This window comes from Ursus maritimus, unplaced genomic scaffold (genome assembly GCF_017311325.1).
Source record: "Ursus maritimus isolate PB19 unplaced genomic scaffold, ASM1731132v1 scaffold_18, whole genome shotgun sequence".
Taxonomy (NCBI): Eukaryota; Metazoa; Chordata; class Mammalia; order Carnivora; family Ursidae; genus Ursus; species Ursus maritimus.
In genome coordinates this window covers 51,101,916-51,122,264 of record NW_024424230.1, presented here as the reverse complement: position 1 = coordinate 51,122,264, position 20,349 = coordinate 51,101,916, and the positions used below count along the sequence as shown (strand labels likewise).

Below are 20,349 nucleotides of genomic sequence, written 5' to 3'. Positions count from 1 at the left end.
GCATAATCTGTCTGAACCTTAGTTTTCTCATTTATAACTTGGGGATAATAACTGCCTTGTGTAATTTTTGTAAAAAATAAAATACAGGTAAAGCACGGTAAAGTATCTAGCATGTAGTAGGTCTCAATTAATGGTAGCTATTTTATTTTGGTTATTATTATATTAACAGATTGATAATGATCTCAAGAAAAATAATCCATCTCCATGGCAAAGGTCAAAAGATAGCTCACACAGATGAAAACCACATAGTTAGCTAACATTGAAAATATGTCCAGTTTTTAGAATCTTTTAAATACACTTAAAAATAGCTATGAGATATATTTTGCATCTGTTAAACTTACTAATAAATTAAAATTATACATTACAATTTGATGTGGCAATGAAGAAAGAATAAATTCATATTTGGTACATGACATTGTAGATTAGCCTAATTATTCCAAACAGCAATTTCACAAAACATACCCTTTAATTCATAGTCCCTTTCTGGGGAAATAGTTCCCAAGGAGGTAATTGAAAAGGAAAACCTCTATTTGTGCAAAATATTTATAGCTCCCTTTTTAATTCAAAGGCTTTCATCATTTTAGAATGGAAAGAGACCTAAGAGATTATTTTTCCTTTGGGCTGCACATTAGAGTCATTTAGGAGTTTTTAGGAACACTCATGTCCCATGCCCAGAGATTTTGAGATAATTGTCCTGAAATAAGGTCTGAACTTGAGTGCAGTTTAGAAACTCCTTGGCTATTCCAATGTGCACCAAGGAAGGAGAACTACTCTTCCAGTCCCACACCATTTGGGGGAACTGTGAAAAAGCAGAGCCAGGGAGGGTAAAAGGACCCTGAAAGAAACACACATAGATGTAATAAAAGAGCTGCGTTGAAAATGAAGGTGTTTGTTCCTAATTTCTAACCCTGAATTCTAGTCTTTTTTTTTTTTTTTTAATTTATTTAAGAGAGAGAGAGCATGAGCAGCAGGCAGGGGCAGAGGGAGAGGGACAAGTAGACTCCCTACTGAGCAGGGAGCCCAACATGGGGCTCAATCTCAGGACCTGGAGATCATGACCTGAGCCAAAGGCAGATGCTTAAGCAACTAAGCTACCCAAGCACCCCTGACTTCTGGTCTTGATGAATAACTGAAAGCATCCATGTGTCCAATATTTAGAGATGAGGTAACAAATGATTGTGCAATAGTACAGTGCATTCATTAATTGTTATTAGCTATCTGTGGACAAGGTAGAACATCATGTGTACACACCGATGAAAACCAGGTTCATACCTGGTGTATCTATTGCTATCCTCACCAAGAGATTCCGGCTGGGACTGTTGAGTTCCTCCTTGGGAGGGGCATGGTTCTCCCTTCATGCTCTCCTCCCACCCAAGGTGGCCAAGTTCCCTGAATCCCCCATCTCTATTATGGGGAGTGGGGTTATTGATATCCAGTGCTGCTGAACTGTGGGTGGTCCATGCTGAACAATGATGAATCAGAAGTCATGTTTTAAAATGGTGGTGAAATATACATAACACAAAATTTACCATCTTAACCATTTTTAAAGTTGCACAGTTCAGTGGCATTAAGTACATTCACATTGTTGTGCAGTCATCCCCACCATCCATCTCCAGAACTTTTCATCTTCCCAACTGAAACTTTCTACCCGTTAAACAGTAGCTCCCCATTTCCCCCACCCCACTGCCCCAGCCTGTGGCAACTACCATTCTACTTTCTGCCTCTATGAATTTGACCAAAGTACCCTATATAAATAGAATCATACAACATGTGTCCTTTGGTGTTTTGTTTTTGTTTTTGTTTTTGTTTTTTTTTTTTGAGAGAGAGAGAGTGTGTGTGTGTGTGTGTGTGCGCGCGCGCGCAAGAGTGGTGGGGGGAGGGGAGCAGAGGGAGAGGGAGAAAGAGAATCTCAAGTAGGTTTCACACCCAGCAAGGAGCCTGACAAAGTGCTCAATCTCACAACCCTGAGATCATGATCTGAGCCTAAATCAAGAGTCGGACATTTAACTGACTTGAGTCACCCTGGTGCCTCCAACATGTGTCCTTTGTGACTGGCTTATTTCATTTAGCTTAATGCCTTCAAAATTAAGCGTCAGTTTTTAAGGATAAATTATTCTTTGTCTTTCTATCTACTCCCTTGTTCTTTCTTCCAAAGGCCACTTTCCTTCTGGGTTGAGGATTACTCCATTCTTCCGGTTGGTCCTTGCTCTCCTGGCTACCCTGCCTTTTGCCTTTTCTTTTCTAGGCTTGGTATTACCTAGTAAGCAGGATACGAAAAGCTAGCTCTGTAAGCTTGAACCTGAAATTTGCTTAGTCTGAAGGTTTGTTTTGTTTTTGTATCTTTGTTTCTGTTTCAGTGCAGACTGGGAAAGAAAGGGGAGGGGACTCTTAGAATATGAGAGAAAGAGAAGGAAACAAAGAACCAAATTAATACTTGAAGACATATACCTGCCTCAAATGTAAAACTGGTATCTACATTATTAGAAGAATTGAAGAAGTTACAGAATTTTATCACAAGTGGATTGTTTTAGATATAAGCAAGTATTGTATACTGGTTAAGTGCGTGAACTTTGAATCTGGGTTATCTGAATTTGAATCCTCACTCTAACTCTTTTTCCCCCAGTTTAATGAGATATAATTGACATACGGCAATGTAGAAGTTTAAAGTATACAGCACAGGATCACCTGGGATTGGTTAAGCATCCAACTCTTGATCTCAGCTTGTGAGTTCAAGCCCCATGTTGAGCTCCATGCTGGGCATGGAGCCTAATTAAAAGGGCTGCCTGGGTGACCCAGTCAGTTGAGCGCCTGCCTTTGGTTCAGGTCATGATCCCAGGATCCTGGGATCTAGTCCCGCATCGGGCTCCTTGCTGAGTGGGGCGTCTGCTTCTCCCTCTCCCTCTGCCCCTCCCCCCTGTTCATGTGCCCCCTCTCTGTCTCTCGCGCACGCGTGCTGTGCTCTCTCTCCAATAAATAAATAAATTTAAAAAAAAAAGAAAAGAAAAAATGTACGGCACAATAACTTGAATTACATATTTTGTGAAATAATTACCACAGTATCTAACACTTTTTAGTTGTATGTACTCGAGCAAATTACTGAACTTTTCTGTGCCTCAGTTTTGTCATTAGTGAAAGGGTATAATAATAATAGCACCTACTTATAGAGTGTTGTGAGGAATAAAGAAGTTAATACATATAAAGCATTTCTGATACTGCCTGGAAAATAGTAAGTACTATATAAGCATTAGATATCAATACTTTTTGGTCAGCATTTTGAAATTTGTTATCTCTGAGAACAAATATATTTAAAAATTCAAGATAGCATTATTCACAATAGTCCAAAACTGGACACAATGTAAAGTCTGTTAACTGATGAATGGATTAGCAAAACATGGCTTATCTTTCAGTGAAATATTTCTCAGCAATAAAAAGAAACAAGCTGTTGAATCTTGCAACAATATGGATGAATCTCAAAAACAGCTTGCTAAGTGACAAAACCCAGGCATAACGGACTACACATTATATGATTCCATTTGTATGAAATTTCTAGGAAGGTCTAAACTATAGAGACAGAAAGCCAGATCGGTGGTTATTGTGGGTGGGACCAATGATTAACAACAAACTGGAATAACGGAACTTTTCCCAGTGACGGAAGTGTTTTAAAACTGGATTTTGATGATGGTTGCCTGACTATGTAAATTTACTAATGCTCATTGAACCTTACTCTTAAAATGGATGAATTCTGTGGTGTCCAAATTCTACCACTCTAAAACTGTCAAAAAGAAAAAAGGAAACTGGAGATTCACATCCATTGCTCTTTAGTCTGGTTCTCACTAAAAAAAAAAAAAAAAGAAAAGAAAAGAAAAAAGTTTTTGTTTTTGTAAAAATAATATATGTTGATTGCTGGGAGACAATTCTTTTTTTTTTTTTTTTTTTTTAAAGATTTTATTTATTTATTTGACAGAGATAGAGACAGCCAGCGAGAGAGGGAACACAAGCAGGGGGAGTGGGAGAGGAAGAAGCAGGCTCACAGCAGAAGAGCCTGACGTGGGGCTCGATCCCATAACGCCGGGATCACGCCCTGAGCCGAAGGCAGACGCTTAACCGCTGTGCCACCCAGGCGCCCCTGGGAGACAATTCTTCATGGGTCTGTCATGTTTCTGTACATCTTGCAAGCAAGGCCCAGCTTCCATTTGTTCTAGACCATCTTTTCAGGGATGTTTGTGTAGTAAACAGCCTTTGAAGACAGAAAGAGTGTCTCCCCACCAGGGAAAAAGGCAGGCATGCTTACTTTCCAATATAATAAAGAAAACATCTGCCTCTGGAGCAGAGGTCAAACATGCTTAATGCTCGTTATATAACATATGGTTCTGTAAGCTCAAAGTTTCTGTGTTTGTGCAGGTTTCACTGGCCCTTTTCATTTTTCCCTTTGGGAACTGGGAGTTAGTAAACCAGCGAAGTATATGCTTCTGCTCTGGTCTCTGCCATTGCTGAGAATAATAAAGTCCTTTGACTCTGACCTAGGAGTCTCATGTCTTGTCAGCATCCACGATACCTTGTTAGCTTTTGAGTAGGATAAAGTCCCTGACCCTTCATTCTGTTTTGTGTGTGTGGTAAAATATACATGACATAGAATTTACCATCTTAACCATTTCTAAGCATATAGTTCAGTGGCATTAAGTATGTTAACCTTAAAACTGCCGGTTATTTTACCAGCAAAAATGAGTTTATCCAGGAATAGCAGAGAATTATAATTAGGGACAAGCAAGCAATGGCAACACCATAGGCAAGTCCAGAGAACAAGGAGAGGAATGTTTTTTTATAGAGGAAAAAGGAGTTGGGGGGGCTGTTATAAACAAAAAGTCCATTGGAGGGCGCCTGGGTGGCTCAGTTGGTTAAGCGTCTGCCTTCGGCTCAGGTTATGATCCCAGGGCCCTGGAGTCTAGTCCTGCATGGGGCTTCCCGCTCAGCGGAGAGTCTACTTCTCCCTCTGCTGCTCTCTCTCTCTCTCTCTTTAAATAAATAAATGAATAAAATCTTTTAAAGAAAAGTTCATTGGAGTAAACTATAATTTGAAGTGTACTGGCTTTTCATTGGCTGAATTATGATAGTTTCATATTGACTGGGCTGTTAACGGGAAGAAAAACCTTCCTTCCTCCTGCTGGAATAGTAAAGTAGTAGCTAAAGTAGTAGTAGTATGGCTTGCAGGGTACATCTCTTCCTGTGGGGTCTGCAGTTGACCTCAGGTGGTGGGGCATGAGAACTCTCCCCCCAACTCCTGCTGCCTTCTGACTCCATTCTAAATGAGGTTTCCTTTTATTAATTTTTCCAAGTTCATTCACGTTGTTGTGCAAGTATCACCACTCTCCATCTCCAGAATTTTTGCATCTTCCCATATTGAAATTCTACCCATTGAATACTAACTCCCTATTCCCTCTCCCCCCAGGCCCTGGTAACCACCATTCTACTTTCTGTCTCTGTAAATTTGACTACCCCAGGTACCTCATGCAATATTTGTCCTTTTGTGCCTGACTTATTTCAACTTAGCATAACATCTTCAAGGTTCACCCATGTTGTAGCATGTATCAGGATTTCATTCCTTTTTAATATTGAATAATATCCCATTGTATATGTTCACAGTTCTTGACACTAATTATAAAAAAAAAAGAAGGAAAAAAAGAAAAGAAAAAGAAAAAAACCTTACTATTTGGGAGTTACTATTGACACTGGCTGAGAATCATTCTAGACATCTATGAGTAGACAGAAAAATAGGTAGAAAGAAATCATGTTAGAAAATGGGCTTTGGGGGGTGCCTGGGTTGCTCAGTCAGTTAAGCATAACTTGTGATTTCAGCTTGGGTCATGATCTCATGCGTTATGAGATCAAGCCGGCATCAGGCTCTGCGCTCAGCAGGGAACCTGCTTGCGATTCTCTCCCTCTGCCCCTCTACCCATTCTCTCTCTCTCTTTCAAATAAATGAATCTTAGAAAAGAAAATGGGCTTTGGGGTCTTGCTTTCTAATACTCACCTAAAGCTCCCTTGACTGGATTATAGGCACAGGTAGGCTTCTGGGCTTAGAGACTTGGCCCGCTCCTAGAATCCATCCACCAGCTCCTGAGCAGTTCCCCTGCCCTCAGCCAATCAACGGATAGTTGGCCACTGTGACTCTTTGCTTTTATGTGTTTCCACCTCTAAGTAGTCCTTTACTCCTGAGGATTTTTTCTATACCACATTTCCCACTTATCTTTATTCAGCAATTATTTATTCATGTCTATCTTGGGCCGAGAGCTATGCTAGGTACTGGGAGTACTTAGACAAAAGATTCCTCTCCTGCCCGCATGTAATTCACGGTACAGGAGACAGAAAGCAAACACATGCATTAAATATAGTTTGATAGACTTCCTATCCTAGTGGAATTAGGAAAGTCTTCCAGAAGAGATGGCCTTAGGAGATGAAGGGTTAAAGGACTGAGAGTTAAGGAAGTGAAGAAGTGTGCATGTGCTGGACAGGGATGGGGAGTGCAGAGCAGAGAGGAACAGCAGGTGTGAAGGACCTGACGCAGTAGATACCTGAAGTTTATGGAAGTACAAGCAATTACCTGTGGTTGGAATTTCAAAAGGCAAGAAGGGAAGTGGCAAGGAGTAGAGCTGGAGAACTATGCAGGGTAAGATGGCAGATATCACCTTATGTCATGATGCCATAATTATATTTAAGTAACCACCCAGCTCTGTCTACCCAACTACATGGTGGCTACTTTGGGGACATGAGTTAGTCACCCCTGGGCCTTGAGGTATGGCATAGTGCCTGACATAGTAGGTTTTCAATACATGCTTTTTTTCCATATCGTTGATGCATGTGTTGTAGTTGATAACTACAACCAGCAACTTTAAAAAAATTTCTTGATTTCAGCTGGAATTTAGTTTTTGTTTTGTTTACATTGCATTTCTACAGAATATTTCTTTGTTTATTCCTTAATGCATAGACTAATGCTTTGCTACTATTTCCTCTTCTACTATAAAATGAAAATTACTAGGTGGCTAATATAATTTATATATTTATTTTGGCTTTTAGGATACACTACTGTTAGTTAAACTCAGCATTTCACATTTATAAAAATATTAATACTCTTTATTTATTTAAGTTTTAAATTAAAGAAATTTTTTTAGTAATGTCTATACCCAACGTGAGGCTCAAACTTACAACCCTAAGATCAAGAATCTCATGCTGACCTAGCCAGCCAGGCACCCCAAGAATATTAATACTGTTAAAGTTAATTTGAAGAGAGAATGTATCTACTTTATTTTTTTTAAAGATTTTTTTAAAAAGATTTTATTTATTTATTTGACAGAGATAGAGACAGCCAGTGAGAGAGAGAGCACAAACGGGGAGTGGGAGAGAAGAAGCAGGCTTCCCAGCAGAGGAACCTGATGTGGGGCTCGATCCCAGAATGCTGGGATCACGCCCTGAGCCGAAGGCAGACGCTTAACGACTAAGCCACCCAGGTGCCCCTTTTTTAAAGATTTTATTTATTTATTTTAGAGAGAGAGAGAGAGACTGCACAAGCAAGGAGAGGGGAGGGGGCAGAGGGGGAAGGAGCGAGAGAGGGGAAGGAAGAGAATCTCAAGCGGACTCCATGCTGAGTGTGGAGCCTGACATGGGGCTCTATCTTGTGACCCTGAGATCATGACCTAAGCTGAAACCAAGAGTCAGATACTTAACTGACTGAGCCACAGAGGCGCCCCTGTATCTATTTTAAAGTTACTTAAAAAAAAAAAAAACTATGATTCTGAGAGCAAGTATTTTTTTAACTTTCCAGACTTTTGTAGTTAAATGCTTTTTAAAAAGTATTTTCCATTAGATGGTTTCCTGGGAAATTTGAAATTAACAGTTGGTTAGCATTCCATTAAGTTTTCAGAATAATTACACATCTGTAAGGGCATTATGATTAAATTGGAGTAATTGACAGAATGATTATTCATCTATAAGGGAATCATGATTGAATCACAATAATTCATTTTTATGAGCCCACCTAAATTTTTCTTCTTTAATTTTGGTTTGATTATGCAGTACACCACGGTATATGTGTGATTGGATAGCTATACTTTAGATAAATATGTTGTTAGAAAAGGCTGAATCCAGATGATATTATAGCAGAAAGATCACTTAGTATACTAAGCTGGGTCTAGCTCATGCATTTTTGTCAAATCTTATTACATATTTGTTTGAAATAAACTACTTGACTTTCACTGGGATCCTGAGTATCAGTGAATAAATGATAATATTTTAGTTTTTCCCCAAGTGTGTATGGACTTCTCTAATATTGTATTCGGTAAATATTTTATTGATCTAATTGTCTGTTACACAGGAAATAAAACTAAAATTCTTTAGTAACAGTTCTTACTTCTAATGGACATTATTGGCATATGGCTCTCTCTCTCTCTCTCTCTACACACACACACGCACACAATTAAATTGTTGAAAGGCAATATAGTATGATATACAGGAGACTGTGCTCTGAGTAGAACAAAACTGAGTTTAAATCCTCTGTTGATATTAAGAATATCAGCCTCTCTAAATCTCAACTTCATAATCCATAAAATATTTTTATATTTATGTGATGTTCAAATAAGATACTGTAAAGCAGTTAGCATTGATTTCTTTTTTTTTTTTTAAGATTTTATTTATTTATTTGATAGAGAGAGACAGCCAGTGAGAGAGGGAACACAAACAGGGGGAGTGGGAGAGGAAGAAGCAGGCTTCCTGTGGAGGAGCCTGATGCAGGGCTCGATCCCAGGACTCCGGGATCACGCCCTGAGCCGAAGGCAGACGCTTAACGACTGCGCCACCCAGGCACCCCAGCATTGATTTCTGACATATAGCAAGTAGTTATTAAATATTAGCTAGTATTGTGATGATTTATATCTCTTATTTTTGTTTATTTTTCTTCTCTCCTGCTTTGAGAAGATTTGAAACAACTTACCATGTTCTCTATAGAAACAGCTCACTGGGAACCATTCCAATGCCTGGTGGCTAAAATTCAGAATCACTACCATTCTATATTGGATGTTTAGAGAACAAATGGTTGCTTGGGGAACATGAAGCTTTCAAAACTCTCATACGGATTCCAAATAGCTAAAATGTCCATGTGCGCACTCACAGGGGCTATATGTAGATGAAGATATGCCAAGTTGAATTTTACCAGGAAACAGCATCAGAACTAAGAGGAATACATTCTTTTATGCACTTTTCATAGCTCAGAAGCTGCTGTCGGTCATGAATGGAGACTTAAATTGTGTTTGAAGGCCATTTCAAAGTATCTAGTTTCTTGTAAATGAAGTGTCACTAGAGGATCCATCAATACATGACAAAAAATGCATGGGATTCAGAGTCCAAATATGGATGGAATGAATTGCATTTGTCATGTACTAGCTGTGTGATCTTTGGCAAATGACTTTGCCTTTCGAAGCCTTGATTTCCTTGGCTGTATAATGAAGCTAATCATACCTAGCTTGCAGGGCACCATAAGAATTAAGTGAGGTCACGTATATAAAGTACTCTTCACAGTGTCTCAGTGTTAACTGTAGTTACCACCAAGAAAGTAATTGTAAAGTGGACTATAATATTGGGTCTGTTCAATATTTTGATAGATACAAGTGATCTGTATTCAGTTGAGGTAGTATCATGTCAGAACATAACCAACCAGCTCAATATGTATGATCTGAACAATGAATTTTCAAATTATTTCTGTCAGTAATAATAGTTGATATTCACTGAGTATTATGTGGCAATCACCAGGTTAAGTGCATTATTGCGTTTAATCTCCACGGCATTCCCATACTTTGGATATTATTTTGTAGAGAAGGAAAATGAAGCTTAGGAAGGAGAAATAAATTGCTTGAGGTTGCATGGCAATTAAGTGCCATCGATGGCCAGGAATCTAGCTCTGGTCTGCCTCCAAAATGCAGGCTCTGATCTCCAGGTTATACCACCTGTTATTTTGTTACGTAGTCTGAAAAGCAAAGAAAGAGAATCTCTTGTTAGACAGACTGACCCTCCTCTGACTTTAGGAAAGATAAAACGTGTTGCTTCTCAAAGGCTTTAATTAATGAAAAAAGGGATTCAAATACTCAAGCTAGAAGCTGCGACTTTGAAAACTTTGCTGACACGAAAGAAACAGTGACTTTGTATTGTCAGACCCAAATTACCACGACGTGTAACCCATTTTTAACTTGGTTTGCCTTTAGTGAGCCTCAAGTTCTTTTTTCACCTTGTGTCTTTTAAACGTACTGTACATGTGTTACGAACAGCACACCCAGAACCATATCTTGGCATTAAAATTCCATGAAGTCCATTTTGGGAATCAGATTACTGCACCTATTTTTAGTTCTCAACACAAATTACTTTTTCCATTACACTTTTAAATATCCAGTGATAAAGAGATTGAAAATAGCTCCTATAGCCAAATAAAAATCCTGCATTTTTTAATCAGGACAGACCCATTGACTGGCATTAATGTAATTACATTACTGAGGTGGCTACCTGTGAATGCCTCCTTCTTCCTCTCATTAGGACTACTCTCCCCATTTGCTGCTATATTTGTCTGCCTTCTTGGCCATAAAAGGCTGGCTATGTGGCTCTGACATTCTACTGCCTGACCACATGCATTATTTTTGAACCGGTCCCCCGGGTCCTGTCTTTAGCCCTGCCTCTTCACTTTTTTTTTTTTTTTTGGATTCAACTGACGTGGGTTTTTCATTCTCTCATCCAGCTCCACAGCCACATCGGAGCGTTTCCACCACCATCACTCCTTTGAACACGGGTAAGTGTGACATTGAGGCAGAAGAATGCACTTGATGTTTGCTGTGCTTAACAGCATTGCATGTGTGTGGTTTCTTTCTATCTTGTGAGTTCAGTGGTTTTCTCAGAGAGAGGTCAGAAGAGCAGAGAACTAGCGAAGGGGAGCCCCTGGGAAGGAAGACAAGAGCAGCAGGGTGCCAGTCTTCGCGGTGCTGGCACAGCTCTCCTCTCACATCCACACTACACTATTTAAGTTAAGCTACTATTCCTGGGACCGTAAGGGGATAATATCTGTCTCAAGTGGAACTGTGAGTGTGAGTCCAAGTACTCTGTCCAAGTTATAGTTCAATGGTTTGGTTGAAATCTGGAATGGGTGAGGTGGCAGGATATAATATGTTTTCTGTCTTCCACATGCCTGCAGTAGTCCCTGATTATAAATTAGACCAAAAGGAGGTAAATTAACTCTGAAGTCCTTACTTTCCAGTCCAGTGATTTTTTTCTGACAATGCTGTGTGAATAAGTGTAAGAACACATCATGATATTTCTAACCTGGAAATGTTTAAGTAATATTTCAGTGGCAACATGGATTCCCACATAATGATCCTAAAGTTAACATTTTCTGTGAATGATTTTAGTCAGCTTTTGGCCTCTAATGCCTGTACAAAAGTATCATATCAGGATTACAATTATGGAATTAGTATTTCTTCCAAAATTCCCAGAGTATGTTCAGAAAGAAAATGCAGGTCTTAAAGGAACAGAAGACAACCAAACCTTTTCTTCCCAGCATACCCTAGTTGTCATGTGTTGGGGATAATAATCCTCACTTGATGAAGAGAAGGTAGCTGCACCTTCATTCCAGAGGTCAGAGCGGTGACACCTAGCTCTGATGACTTAAAGCCAGACCCTGTTTACTTGCAATATATTATGTATGTGTCTGTGACATGAAGTACTATTAAAAATAAATATATTTGGGGGAAAATAGAAATAAAGTGGAAAGTAGAATTGGGGAAAGATATTTAAAGATTTCATTTTGCGAAAATGGCAGCATTTCAAGTCACGTTAGCATATATGAACTTAGCTTATAACATAATACATAAGGAAGGTCATTCATCACTTATTTGAACATCATTTAAATAATATTTACCGTGTTACAATGTACTATGTATCATTAAAGAAACTTATCTTTATAAATGCTTAACATATTTCTGTATTAATATATTCTAATCCTTTTGTTTTACCAAAATTTATCTAATAACTATTCATTACATATGGTAATTATTCTGTATGTTTTAGAACAGAAGATAGCAATCTATTTAAGGGTTGAAGCAAAGTTGCTTGCTAGTAGCTATTTTTTTCCTCTTGGGAAATGCCATGTAGACTGATATCTTCCATGAGCCCCAAGATAAATATTTCTGGAGTGCAGTTTGCTGGATTTTCTTCTCTAGGGAATACATACTGAATTTTAAAAGAGGAGATTTGAAAAAACACTGATTATCTCACAACCAATTTTACTTGTAAAATTTAATATTTAAATTTTTAAGTGTTACTTATGTTTATTTATTTAAACGTTTAAATGTGATTTAAATGTTAAGAATAACATTTCAGAACATGCACAAAAGCATTAAAAATTGGGGGAGGGGCTTTCATAAAACTATGACTTCATCCAGGTAAGTTAGCAATGTGGCTGATAGACTCCTGTCAGTGGACACAATAGTCAAGAAGCTCATACAATGTGAAGCCTCCCCGCCATATGCTAAGCAAACTTACCTTTGACTGTCGGTTGAACTGTTAGCTCAAGTTCACAATACAAACTGCTACCCTATGACTGACTTTCTTACTTCTTTATGTAAGAAGACTAGAAGGCTTCATATTCTTTAAGGGAGCAAAACATTTTGAAGTGTTTGTGAAATTTGAGAGAACTCGTTATAGGATAATACAGTTGGCCCTTGAACAACATGGGTTTGAACTGCATGGGCCTGCTTACACACCATTTTTTTTTTTTTAAAGATTTTATTTATTTATTTGACAGAGATAGAGACAGCCAGCGAGAGAGGGAACACAAGCAGGGGGAGTGGGAGAGGAAGAAGCAGGCTCATAGCGGAGGAGCCTGATGTGGGGCTTGATCCCATAACGCCGGGATCACGCCCTGAGCCGAAGGCAGACGCTTTAACCGCTGTGCCACCCAGGCGCCCCTACACACCATTTTTTAAATAAATATAGTACAGTACTGTAAATGTATTTCCTTTTTGATTTATTAATATTTTCTTTAGGTTACTCTATTGTAATAATACAGTATATAATACATATAAGGTGCAAAATATGTGTTAATCCACTGTTTATGTTATCAGTAAGACTTCTAGTCAACAGTTGGCTATTGGTTGTGAAATTTGGGGGTAAGTCAAAGATTACATGTGGATTTTTGACTCTGCGGGTTGGGGGTGGGGTTGGCACCTCCATTCCCTGCATTGTTCAAGGGTCAACCATTTAAGCAAACTCCAGCGTTCAGTCCTAGGACTTCCTTTTCCATTGACAATCATTCTCATCTATTTTTTAGCTTTATGTACCATCTATATATTAGTGACTGCTGAATGTAGGTGTCCATCCTGGACCTTTACCCTGTGCTCCAAAATCATGAATCCAATTTAACATCTCCACTTGGATATCTAGCAAGTATCTCAACTATAAAATATCTCAAACCCATCTCCCGTTCTTTCATCCCTAACTGTGCTGCTTTTTTTTTTTTTTAAGATTTTATTTATTTGACAGAGAGAGAGAGACAGCCAGCGAGAGAGGGAACACAGTCAGGGGGAGTGGGAGAGGAAGAAGCAGGCTACCAGCGGAGGAGCCTGATGTGGGGCTCTGTCCCAGAATGCCGGGATCACGCCCTGAGCCGAAGGCAGACGCTTAACGACTGAGCCACCCAGGCGCCCCCTAACTGTGCTTTCTTACACTCCTGCCCATCTCAGTTAACAGCAACTTCAGTCTTCCAGTTACTCAGGGGAAAACCTCAGGATCATCTCTCACGCCTCTCTTTGCTTCATACCCTAATTCAGAACTTTCAGCAAATGCTATTGGTTCTACCTTCAAAAATGTACTGAGTCTGATCACTTCTCACATTTCCACTGCTACCACTGTCATATTTAGCCTGGACAATTGCAATGGCTTTTGCATTCATTTGCGAGGACTGCCCTAACAAAGTACCACAGACTGGGTGCCTTAAACAACAGAAATGTATCCTCTCACAATTCTGGAGGCTAGAAATCTGCGATCAAGGTGTTGGCAGAGTTGTTTCTATCTGAGGCCTCTCTTCTTGGCTTACAGATGATCTTCTTGTCTCTTCACATAGTCTTCCTCTGTGTATGTACATGTCTGTGTCCTATTTCCTCTTCTTATGGGGACACCAGTCATATTAAATGAAGCCCCATCCTAATAATCTCACTTTAGCCTCATTTTCTCTGCAAAGACCCTATTTCCAAATAGAGTTACCTTTTGAAGTACTGGTGGTTAGGACTTCAACATATGGATCTGGGGGAATACAACTCAGTTCATAACAGCCTTCTTTTCTAAAAAAATTTTTTGAAAGACTTTATTTGAGAGAGAGAGAGAGCAAGAGTGAAGGAGAGAGAGCGTGAACGGGGGTTGGGGCAGAGTGAGAGGGATAAGCAAACTCCCTGCTGAGCGGGGATCCGGATGTGGGGCTCGATCCCAGGACCCCAGGATCAGGACCTGAGCTAAAGGCAGATACTCAACCAACTGAGCCAACCAGGTGCTCTTAAAATTTTTTTTAAAGTTGTTATTTTTAAGTAATCTGTCCACCCAACTTTGGGCTCAAACCCACAACCCTGAGATCAAGAGTCACACGCTCCACCAACGGAACCAGCCTGGCTTTCATTCTTGTCCCTCAATAGTCTATCCTTTATACATCAGCAAGAGTGAGTCTCAGCTTGGAACCTTCTGATGGTTTTTCAGCCCTTTCAAGGTGAAAGACAAGGTCCCGACAGTCGCTCGTGGGACCGTACACTATCTGTCCCCCCACCCCCGACATCGTCTCCTATACATCTCCCTGCACCCCGCTCATTCCTTGCATCTTCACTGCCTGGAGTACAACAGGCATGCACACACCCTAGTGTCTTCGCAGTGGCCTTCCATCTAGGACACTCTTCTTCTAATATTCTCATGTTCAGAAGCCATCCCTGATGAGGCTGTTTAAAATTGCATCCCAACTCCCTTTCTTCTTTTATTTTTCTCTGTAGCATTTAGCCCATTCTGTTATACCTTACATTTTACTTATTTTCTCTATTGGCTATCTCCTGCAATAGAATGTAAGGTTCTAGCTAAGGTTATCAGAGCAGGGATTTTGTGTGTTTTGTTCATCTCTGTATTTCTTGTGCTGGAACAGTACCAGGCTCATAGTAGGTGTTCAGTAATTATTTGTTGAATGAAAACCGCACTGACTGTACACAGACTCTCCATCATTACAGATCCTCCCAGATGAAGCCCTTATCAGGATGAAATGCCAGAACATTTGAAATACATATTATGAAAGGTCTGAGGAAAAAACAAAATAGCTAGGGTAGGGAAACTTTGTAAAGACCTCCTAGATATTAAAACAAAAACCAAAAAACCAAACCCACACAAGAACGTGGCCCAATGGGAGGAGGGGGCTTATGCGGGCTATGAAGTAGAAAGTTTGTTGAGTAACCAGTTAAGCTAACCTTCACATCCTTTTCCATTTGCTCTTTGGGAAAGATAAGAGTATTTTTGCATATTGATTTAGATGCCTTATTTCTTACTAGTTCACTCAAAAGTTGCTGCTTTCTTGTAGGTCTCCTGTTTCTCTCCAGGGCACACCATGTCTCTGTCCTATTATCAGAAGCTCCACCAACACTATGACAGCAGCTACCGAAACAGGGACCTTCGCACCACCATGAGCCAGTATCAGCAGGAGAAGAAAAGTTCTGCCATCTACACCCACGGCTCGGCGGCCTACAGCAGCCGCTCCTCTGCTGCTCACCGCCAGGAATCCGAGGCCTTCAGCCAGGCGTCCACTGCCTCGTACCAGCAGCAGGCCTCCCGGGCCACTGAATCCACCCATGCATTCGCAGCCAGTCGGAAGACAGCCTCAGCCTACGATTATGGCTACTCCCACGGGTATGTCAAAAGCAGCCTTCCAACCTTAGCTCAAAGGCACACTGTCCAAATAACTGTCCTATATCATGTTTTCCCTTCTTTTTGGTCTGGCAGCCCTATGTTTAAAACAGGCGTGGAATGGGGTGCCTGGGTGGCTCAGTCGTTAAGCGTCTGACTCTTGGTTTTGGCTCAGGTCATGATCTCAGGGTCTTGAGATCAAGCCCCGTGCAAGGCTCTGTGCTCAGCACAGTCTGCTTGTGCCTCTCCTGTGCTTCTCTCTTCACTCCCTCTCCCTCTCCCTCTCCCTTTCTCTCAAATAAATAAATAAAATCTTTTAAAAAAATCAGGTGTGGAGTGAGGCCATGTATTTGGGAGACCTGGGACTTATGTGTACCTGTTTCCCTTTACCTTTTGAGTTTCACAAAGAGCTTCATAATTACACCGGCATATCTTGCTTGCATTGCTGGCTGTGATATTGCCAGAAGCAGAGAAGTTTTGCCACAGATTGCTTTCAACATTCAGTAGCAGCAGAGCCAGAAAATATCATTTCAACGCTCACAGCAGGTTTCCTGGCCCTCAGAATGTTTCTACATAGATGAGAAGCCAGTATAGAACTTAAAATTCACAGGTCACAGGCACCCAAACTGCAGCAGTGACGTGATCTACTTTTTTGATACCTGAGAGCAAATATTAGAATTCTGAGCCATTGTTCAGGCAGGCAGCAGATATTTTCTTTAGCTAGAGCATTTTGTAGAACCACACACCTATCTCCGTCAGCCTAAGAATACTGGGAACAAACCTGTGTTCTGATAAAAGTAGATTCATCAACCCATTGCAGGGAGGGAGACCACACAGCAGAGGAAAAGAGAGAGTTACTATATTAGGATTCTAGGANNAGCGGAGTTTACATGCAGGTCTGGTCTGCAAAGCAAACCCAGGGTCCTGTTTCTATCGGAAACAGTGAAGTTGAGATAAATGAGAACTGTTTTATCCAGAAGCCCTTTATGTGGAGCTCAGCACCTGGGTTGGGAACTGAGACTGCTTGTCTGTGTCAACAGCCACTGGGGTCATCCAGGCAAGACTGCAATGTCTCATTCTTACTGATAAAATTTCAAACGGCAAACGTACTGATAATCTTGGATATTAAAGAAGAAATTTCTCATTGAGTCTGTAGTCACTCAAAGAAGGAGGTTACCACAACTCTTTTTAGCAGCAGTGTCCCCAGGAGAGATGTTTCCTGTGAACTTTGCAGTTGGCTTCTGTGTCTGTTGTTCCAGCCTGATGAGTGCTGGGCAGATGCTTACTTTCTCAGCCCAAGCCAGTTTTTATTTCCTTGATATCCAGAACGAAATGTTTCATGGGGATTAAAAAACACTTGCAAGATTCATGTGATTTTATTAAAAATCTATCTATAGTCCACAGAAGGAATTGCTGAACTTGAAAATGTAAACATTTCTGGGATATATGGTAAATAACCACCTGCTGCCTCCAGTCTGCCTCTCCAAAGCACCTGGCATAGATTGCATTTTTTTTAGTTATCCACATGATATAATTTTAAGTCTTACAAAATTTAAGTCCACAAAATATCTGTTAGGACAACTAGGAAAGCATTTCTTTCTGGGAGTTAAAGAAGTTACAGAGGAAATAATGCAGTGGTTTGTATGAATAGAAGTGAGGATAATTTCTGAAGCAGAAGTTTCTGAATCCCTGTTGAGTTTAAGTAGCACCTGGTCTGTGCCTGTTGTTTCTTGGGCAATGACAGGGACCTCCTGGGAGCTTCTGCTCTGTTCAGTAACAGAGCCAGAGTCCACTGGGGTTTGCCTGGAATGTCTGATGGCCACGTTATGAAATTCCATTTAAAATGGAGCAGGATCATTTTGCAATCTCACTTTCATGGGATATTCAGCAGGACTTGGTGTTGGCTGTAAATATGGAAATATTGTCACTAAGGTGAATTCATTTCTTTTAGCACTTGCTTTAAATGAACTGCCTTCCAAAGGAAAGTTGGGAGGAATTAACACCATGTGTATGTGACAGCATCATTTTGTTCTGAAGAATGTTCCGTAGAACATTAAGAACCTCGTTTAGGAAAGCACCTGTCTTTTAATAGAGGAGGATTACAGTTTAAAGATCCATTTTCATGGACTGTCTGTGCTGAGTCTATAGAAGTTGTTGTTAATGTAACTGCTTGTGTACTTATTTCCCCGAGGCCGTAGAATCTAGAGTTTTATGAATTTGTATTTTAAAGAGATCTTTACTTCTTCAACTCTATTGCTAAATCTTATGTTCAATTATTTTAATTTTAAACAAAATCTTCTTTTAACTGCATGTGTAATATTCATATTTATTTATAATGGGATACATTATATTAAACATTAGTAATTAAACCTTTGAGCAGTTTTATTTTGTTCAGAAAACATTTGCTCTGTGTTATCTTTGGTAGACTTAGTCATTTCAGCTTTAAAAAGCCTCACATAGTAAAGTTTCTATAGGAAATGGAACTGTAATCATTTTTCTATACTCAACTTCACATCGTGTTCTTTCCTGCGATGTCTATATTTATGTAGGTAGGTAGGTAGGTAGCTATTCATTAAGGGCTTAATGTTTGAAGAACTCAAACTTCTTGGTAGAAACATGTTGACCTAGAAATGTTGACCTAGAAACAAGAGAGGGAAGAAAACACCAATATTTTTCCTTTGTGTAATGCAATGTAAAGGAAAAGAATGTCAACCTAATCCTGGGGTTATTTTAGTTTTTCTTTTTTTAGACCTAGAGATAACAGGTGCAGATAATATTCTTTGAACATTTCAAAATCTTCATAATTCCTTTAGGTTGTGTTTTTGCTCTCTATAAAAGGAATAACTTTTCCCTGCTAAATAATATGTCTCTTTGGATTATGAAAAGTGTTGATTAAAACCCACAGGTTTAGAAATGCAATTCCATGGAATGTATGTAAACACTAGGCTTGATCTATTTTTAGTCTCTGCTTTGTAGTTAGATGTCTGGTAGTAAAGTGGAAACTATGGAGATTTATATGTGCTCAGGGCTTGGCTGACCTCAGTAGGTCTTAAGAACAATGGCCTGTTCAGCGTCAATGTGGTTGTAAGCACAGATCAGTTTCCAATTGAATTCTGAGCCAAGGGTTATAAAATAAATCCTGGAAGGCTTATTCTAAATGCCTTTATTCTTAGTCACAGTGAGAAAAAACAAACCCTAAATTAAGGTAATTCAGGAAGACAAAATGACACAAGATTATTGTTTTATGCTAGTAATCCACAAATACTATCAGAGGTTAAAGGAGAAATGGTATTCATAACTACCATTAGGCAATGGTTCTTAACTTCTATCCAAGAATGGAGGGTCTTAGATGATCTGAAATTATGTGCAAAATTAGGCACAGTTGAGAATTTGTTTTAGCTGAGAAAGATGGTAGCTTTTTTTTTTTTTAAGATTTTATTCATTTATTTGAGAGCGAGCGAGAGTGAGAGAGAGGATGAATGGGGTGATGGGCAGAGGGAGAAGTAGACTCCCCGCTGAGCAGGGAGCCCAGTGTGGGACTCCAGGATCATGACCTGAGCCAAAGGCAGACGCCTAACCGACTGAGCCACCCAGGCGCCCAAGACAGTAGCTTTCACCAGATTCTCAGAGAACCCTGTGACTCAACAAAGGTCAGAACCACTGCCCTGGAAAGTCGACATATAAACATTAGACAATCCACTGTGTGCCTTGAGGATCCCTTTCTTGATGTCAATTATTATACGAAGTTAGTATGAAATAAGGCAGATGTTTACAGGGAGTGTGGTTTATGAGAATCAGCGTTCTTTCCTTTCTTTTGAGTAGGTGGATCATACATTAAGATGGAAATAATAAGTGAAATATTTTGTTATACTTGATAGTAGGAATGAATAACTTTCAAAAAGCAGAGACAACACAGCATAGTTCTTGGACCACGGAGGGATTTAGAGTTGTCCCTCAACCGTCTGTAGTAATGGTAGATATTTAATTGCTTGATTCTAAACAGATTGAAATTCAACCCATATGCAAATCAGCACAGCATCCTCTATACCATTGTATCCTTACAATAACCCTGAGAGGTAGAAATTATATCTGTATTTTAAAAATGAGAAAATTAGAGACCAAATCGATTAAATAACTTTTCTCCATTGCACTAAGAAGTAGTAGAATAATGATTTGAACCCCCCTCCTACCCCAAGCCCCCCACCCTTTTCATGGGTACCCAGTGACAGTTATAATCAACACACTCCCCGTGACTTCCTGGCCACTGTATTTTTCTTAAAGCATCAATGTATAGTTTTTCATTATATATCCTTTTATTTGCCCTCCATCTGGAGAAGCCATTGAGTACCAAAATAACTAAGATTCAGAGTAGGGAACAGTTGATCCTAGGAGCATTCAGGAATG

General features: G+C 39.7%; 1 protein-coding gene across 1 annotated transcript in view; it reads left to right on the top strand.

Annotated features, from left to right (window-relative positions):
• MYOM1 (myomesin 1) overlaps positions 1 to 20,349 on the top strand; it is a 155,751-nt gene that overhangs the window by 11,288 nt on the left and 124,114 nt on the right. The window contains exons 5-6 of the mRNA XM_040632692.1: positions 10,769 to 10,819; positions 15,623 to 15,948. Of these exons, the coding sequence (XP_040488626.1) occupies positions 15,650 to 15,948 (299 nt within the window). The 5' untranslated portion in view covers positions 10,769 to 10,819; positions 15,623 to 15,649. The remainder of the gene's footprint in view (positions 1 to 10,768; positions 10,820 to 15,622; positions 15,949 to 20,349) is intronic.